At 32.5% G+C, this 6077-nt stretch overlaps 2 protein-coding genes across 2 annotated transcripts; one reads left to right on the forward strand and one right to left on the reverse strand.

Moving 5' to 3' along the window:
- The first annotated feature begins 1 nt into the window (after position 1).
- LOC118068723 (vesicle transport protein GOT1B) lies at positions 2-1872 on the forward strand. Its single transcript, XM_035086357.1, has 5 exons — positions 2-326; positions 484-575; positions 652-830; positions 917-1037; positions 1428-1872. Exons 1-5 carry the CDS (start codon positions 302-304, stop codon positions 1434-1436), a joined length of 426 nt encoding a protein of 141 aa, XP_034942248.1. The 5' UTR covers positions 2-301; the 3' UTR covers positions 1437-1872.
- Positions 1873-1891: 19 nt separating this feature from the next.
- sesB (stress-sensitive B) lies at positions 1892-5293 on the reverse strand. Its single transcript, XM_035086355.1, has 4 exons — positions 5006-5293; positions 3615-3876; positions 3296-3530; positions 1892-3217 (listed from the first exon to the last, which is right to left on the reverse strand). Exons 1-4 carry the CDS (start codon positions 5166-5168, stop codon positions 2975-2977), a joined length of 903 nt encoding a protein of 300 aa, XP_034942246.1. The 5' UTR covers positions 5169-5293; the 3' UTR covers positions 1892-2974.
- Positions 5294-6077: the final 784 nt, after the last annotated feature.

A 6077-nucleotide genomic window follows, 5' to 3' on the forward strand; every position in this document is an offset into this window, starting at 1 on the left:
ACCTTCAGGTTTGTTTACATCCTTGACTTCCTTACTCTAAAAAAATTAAGCCATTTTCATATTTAAAAAATTTATTTAAAAGCTCAAAACTTTAGTTTATGAACTCATAAAAGAAAAATATTAATTAAAAATATAGTAAAATAATTTAACTAAACGTTATAGATGGTTTGTGAAACGTAAATTGTGCCACGATCATTTCGAATGACGTGGAGTTAGGTTAGAATCCCGTGGTAGCGAGTTTACTGCCACAGATTTACTGTAAATTGTTAACAAATTTTACTGTTACCAATTTTATTTAAATATGTTTGAAATCACAGATACCCAGAGTAAGTAATTTTTATTAACTTAAATAAAATAACCTCAAATTTATACCATTGATATGGCTATTGCATTTTTTTCACAAAACAATACTTCCACAGCTATGCACTACAGTAGTTTTTTTATTTTTTTAAAAAAGTATTAATAAATGCCTTTATATTTCAGAAATTGGCGTAGGTCTTGCAGGATTTGGAATATTTTTTCTCTTCCTGGGAGTTCTACTTTTGTTTGATAAAGGACTACTCGCCATAGGCAACGTGAGTTTTACATTTTTTATCATTTCACTATATATACCTATGAGTAAATTAAATAATCCAAATGAAATTTTTCCAGATTCTTTTCATAGCAGGATTAGGATGTGTCATTGGGCCACAAAGAACATTCAGTTTCTTTTTTCAAAGGCATAAATTGAGAGCTAGTGTAGCTTTTCTAGGAGGAATAATTATTGTTCTTATGGGATGGCCACTTATTGGTATGATTCTAGAAACATATGGCTTTGTACTACTTTTCAGGTATTTAATCAATATATATTTCTACTTATGTGATGTTTCTTCCACAAATGAATAAAAAAAAATAATTCTTATTTTTTGAACTTCAGTGGCTTCTTACCAGTTGCTATAAATTTTCTGCGACGAGTGCCAATTTTAGGAACATTTTTAAACATGCCAGGAATCAGTAGAATAATGGACATGCTCGCAGGAGACTCCAAACGAACGACTGTATGACCTCATTAAACTCCTTAATTTTAATTTAATATATTATCAATACTTTAAGTTCAAACACTGTAAATATCAAATCCATCATTACCAATCATCTATATCTATATTTTCCATTCCATAATGATAAATACATTAAAATAAATTTTTTGAATGTAAAATATTTTAAAACACAGTGGATATTCTCCATCAGTGATGATACAAATGTGTAGTAAATGTGATATCCATCAGTTTAAATCATTTTATCGGTGTAAAATCAACTTAAGTTAGATATTGATTAATTTTTTGTAACCAATTAAATTAGAAAAAAATAACAGTAAAAATAAAAATTATAAATAAAATGTGAGAAAGAATCATACACAAATAATAATTTAATTCTTTTTTATGCTTCAGGATATTTGACTTGATTCCAGATCACCTGATTGCCAATTATGCATTTTTTTTTGTCATATCATGTCATGAAGATAATTAATTTAAATACCTACCGAATAGGAAATTGTATAACTATGATGATTCCTCTGTAAAACTATCATTCGATAAAAAAGAAAATTTTGTTGTCTCTACCTTAGCGATTACATCGATATTATTTTGTACGATTAAAATCCGAAAGATAAGAAATGAACATAATGTAATAAGGAAAACATTAAAAATAAAATAAATGACATATTTACTTTTACTTAGATACACTAAACAATTGACCTCGATCCCTGACCTTTAGATAATGATAATAAATGTGGGTCATACTGAAGACGATTGAATGATTACTAATCTTATAATATGTTTATCAAATATAAGAGAGGATACTTAGGGTAATAATATTGATGAATTATACATGATTAAATAAATAAAAATTGAAATTGAAATTTACTTCGGCTTTATTTTTTATTGATTTCATTTAATTTGCATACATCTTAACATGAACAGATTAGATGTATACATTGAGAATAATTTCGCATTATTTTACACGTTGTCCGAATTGCGAAGTAGTTTTTTTTTTAATATATCCCCCTAAACTTGGTGTACTGTTTACGGATAGTTTTTAAAGATGATTGATTCAAGTTAATTGTTGATCAATTATCCTTATGAATTATTAATTATCTACAATGGGCCGAAATAAGGGCGGGGGCAGCCCACGTCTACACTCCCCGCCATCGCCGTCATTTTGACGTGCGTCGCTGTCCTTTGTAAATATCTCGATTGTATTGTTTAATTTATTTTTATCAGTTAATCTTCATTGAATTTCTATGTTGAAGAGTCTTCAATTGATGATAAATGATTCTTTATCCAATGGTCTTGATGATACTTCTTGACGCGCACAATTCGTATTTGAGTATAGATACTCACTTTTGGATGTGTTTTAATCAATTTAAATTCGTAATATATCTAATGTTTTTTGTTTGAATATATATTTAATAGGCAGTCGTCAGTTGGAGGACGTGCCAAACAATTTCACAAATGTCCACGCCCGCGATCGTATACGCAAGCGAGGTGTTGCGCGATAAGCATCATGAAAACTCAGATAAACCACTACAATTATGAATATTTTTCTCTTTATTTAAATTGTCGATGGCGCGCCGGGAACCACTGTTAAAAATACTGAATCCGGCAATAAATACACAAACATAAAATAAAATAAAAAGAAAAAAATTATCTAAAGATATTTTACCCACTTCAATTATTTTATACCAAGATTTTATGCACTTCGTGAGTCACTATCTGATCTTCGTAATATTGAGAATTCATTTATGAAATTGTTGACATTTGGATAGTGTCTTTACACGTTTATGATCGCATTTATAATTAGGGCGTGACAACTGTGTGTTTTTAATACAGAAATTAAAAATAACTTGTGTCAACTTTCAGATTGTATTGATATCGTGATTGTGTATTGATGATGGTGAAGGGTTTGCTGATAAAATAAAGGGGGAACGGAAAATTGTTTAAAGAAGATTTTTGATCTCATCGTAGAGTACTAATACGAGAGCACCACCAGTACCACGAAGAACGTTAGAGAATGCTCCTTTGAAGAATGCACCACTTCCTTCAGTCTTAGCAATGGTGGCCCAGCAATGTAAAGTGTTCTTGTATAACATGTCTGATTTAGCACGTCCAGACTGCATCATCATACGCCTACGAACTGTGTCGAAGGGATAAGAAATGATACCAGCAACAGTAGTGACAGTCTGAAAAATAAACATCCAATTAAACATGTTTCTTAGTTGTAAAATAAATCAGATTAGTTAACAAGATTGTATAAATACCTGAGCAATACCCCATGAGACGAGGAATGGTGTTTTCTTGGGGTCAGGCAACATACCACGAGCGGTATCATAGAAACCGAAGTATGAGGCACGGTAGATAATGATACCCTGGACGGATACACCGAATCCACGGTATAAACCAATGAGACCATCAGATTTGAAGATTTTGCTCAAACAATTTCCAAGACCGGAAAATTCACGTTCACCACCAGCTTTACCAACATCAGCAGCCAATCTATTAGCATTAAAAGGCGTGGATTAATTTTTTTATGAATCATTTTTAGTATTACAGTAAAAATATGTGGCAGCAATGCATTACCTAGTTCTGGCAAAGTCAAGTGGGTAGACAAAGCAGAGTGACGTGGCTCCAGCAGCACCACCAGATGCAAGATTACCAACGAAATATCGGCCGAATTGAGTATTTTTGTCAACACCACCCAAGAAAATTTGCTTGTATTTATCTTTGAAGGCGAAGTTCAACGCTTGAGTTGGGAAGTAACGGATGACGTTAGCAAAGTTACCACGCCAGTAACTGAGGAATCCTTGCTCTTTTGGAATTCGGATGAAGCAATCGACCATACCTGAAAAGCAATTTAAATAATTCGATTATAGAATTTGGGCCACGTCAACATTTTTATTCAATGATTTATAAATTAATTTACATGAAAAAATGACTGATTAGAAATAGTGATTTATATAATGCATCGATTTCGGTAGTTTACCGAGGAAAAACTTTTTAACAATTATGGTATCTATTCCATTCGAGAATTATAAACCGGCCATAACTAGCCTTTTAATTTGCTTAATGTGGAATCGAGGTCGAACAGTAGGTTCAGCGTCATTGTCATTCTCTGTGCATTTTTGAATGATTGAAGGGCTTTAAACGTTAAATTCTGAATAGAAATTTCGAAAAAATATTTGTCGTTTAGTTATTGATAACGAAGCACGTGATTAATTGACATAATATAATGAATAATATCTAAAAAAAAAAGGGGATTTAAAAAAATAATCAATAATGGAGTTCATGAATTAAATGAGTAAAATTTTCTAAAAAAGTTTAGAAAATAATGTCTCTCTCCATTTAGAATTGATATGTAACGTAGCGAATGTTATTTTTAAGTTTGACGTAAATTTTGAAAAATAAATTTAGTCCTAATGGCGGTGACAAAAAAGACAGCCATGTTGTACCGCATCGTCATCGATTGATGCTTGAGAAACGCACGAAAAGGAAGCAAATCCATAGGACGCCATCTGGCCGCTGTTTCTTATTGATCCACCCGCAATAATGTCTGTCTACTTCACTAGATCATCTATAGCGTGCTTTTTAAAGTTATGTAAGAATTTGGCTAAGAATTTATGAAGATTACATAAATGTCGAAAATCACAAGCATTAGTTACAGAAACTGATCGAATCTTGTTACAGTCCTGGAATAATCAACGACCTGTAAGGAGTTATGTAACGGGAAATCCCTGCAAATGCTTCCACAAAAATTGTTGGAACGACCTCGACATGTGGCCCATATCAGTGACATTGACACAAATCACTGTCACATGTGAAAGATGAGATAAATTCTAATGATTTTTTTGGTCTAAGTTTTGACATGCAGTTCGATATCGCGTTTTTTTTCTTTCTAAGTTTACATTTATTCTTTTTTTTTATACTAAGTAATAACAAATAAGTTATAGAATAATAGGTAATTTAACACTCACCCTTGTAACGCTGGTCCTCAGCGATTTGTTTCGAGATGTGCTGTACCTGAAGAAGCAGCTTGACACGTTCAATCGGGGCTACGGCGGTTTTGGATATCGCGGCAGCAACACCACCAGCAATAAAATCTTTGGCGAACGCCACGGGATCCGCGAGACCAGACATTTTGTGTTAGTTTTTTAATGTGTGGGTACTTGCAAAAAGGAAGAAAAAAGGAGAGTATTATATCTCCTCACTATGATGTGAATTGGACGCACGCCGGACGACGAGTGAGCGAGTTAGAGCTTTTCTCGTTGAAACGACCTCCGCTAAGAATAGAGGTACAGATCACGTGGCCGATTCTGCGCACTGTGACCAAACGAACACGAGGTTATACACTGTTAAGCCAACCTCGAAACCCTGACACTTGGGATAATTACACTGACATTCAAGGTGTTTGAATGTTATTCAAGCTTTCAAGATTACTTTTCCGAATCCGATTAAGGGTTTTTATATATATTTTTATTCTAAATTTGTTCTTAATATTATATCTATAATCGACAGTTTGAATTCCACCCATTTTTCCGCGTTTCATCACTACTCGGCAGAGATCAAAACAAGAACTACATACAGTTTAATTATTTTATTTAGTTATAATATAATAATAAATTTCTTATAATAATTGATAAACAAATACTTCTTAAAAAATAACAAAATCTTTTAACTCAAAATTATGGATTTGTGTTGAATAACTAAAAGTCGGTGGTAAAAGTATGTGCGCACTGCTGATGGCGCATTTTTAGTAAATTCCGCGGGAAATATGATTTCCAAGAAATCGATAAACTCCAGGGTGTCAAGTGACATACCAACTGATAAGTAAATTGATAATTTTTTTTTTTTTTTTAGACAAGATAAATTTTGACATAATAAAAGATAAGAGTGATGTAAAAAAAATCTGACATTTTTTTATTTGTTTAGGGTAAGTTTTATTTGATGCAGTCCTGGAAAGAAAACACAAGGTCAAATGTACGTGGAGTAAAGAGGTTAACGGGACATAAGACTTGCGTAACCTGGCTGTTCGCCAGGATTCTGACA

Source organism: Chelonus insularis, unplaced genomic scaffold (genome assembly GCF_013357705.1).
Source record: "Chelonus insularis isolate UGA/USDA-ARS -01 unplaced genomic scaffold, ASM1335770v1 contig_3_pilon, whole genome shotgun sequence".
Lineage (NCBI taxonomy): Eukaryota > Metazoa > Arthropoda > Insecta > Hymenoptera > Braconidae > Chelonus > Chelonus insularis.

What these genes read in the sequence shown, in the direction of transcription:
- sesB (XM_035086355.1), bottom strand. Translation starts at nt 5,168, where the DNA reads ATGTCTGGTCTCGCGGATCCCGTGGCGTTCGCCAAAGATTTTATTGCT. An exon ending in CTTGACTTTGCCAGAACTAG is followed by an intron (nt 3,531 to 3,614) that starts GTAATGCATTGC and finishes TAATGCTAATAG; the next exon opens with ATTGGCTGCTGATGTTGGTA. An exon ending in TCTCATGGGGTATTGCTCAG is followed by an intron (nt 3,218 to 3,295) that starts GTATTTATACAA and finishes TTTATTTTTCAG; the next exon opens with ACTGTCACTACTGTTGCTGG.
- LOC118068723 (XM_035086357.1), top strand. Translation starts at nt 302, where the DNA reads ATGTTTGAAATCACAGATACCCAGA. An exon ending in GACTACTCGCCATAGGCAAC is followed by an intron (nt 576 to 651) that starts GTGAGTTTTACA and finishes AAATTTTTCCAG; the next exon opens with ATTCTTTTCATAGCAGGATT. An exon ending in GGCTTTGTACTACTTTTCAG is followed by an intron (nt 831 to 916) that starts GTATTTAATCAA and finishes TTTGAACTTCAG; the next exon opens with TGGCTTCTTACCAGTTGCTA.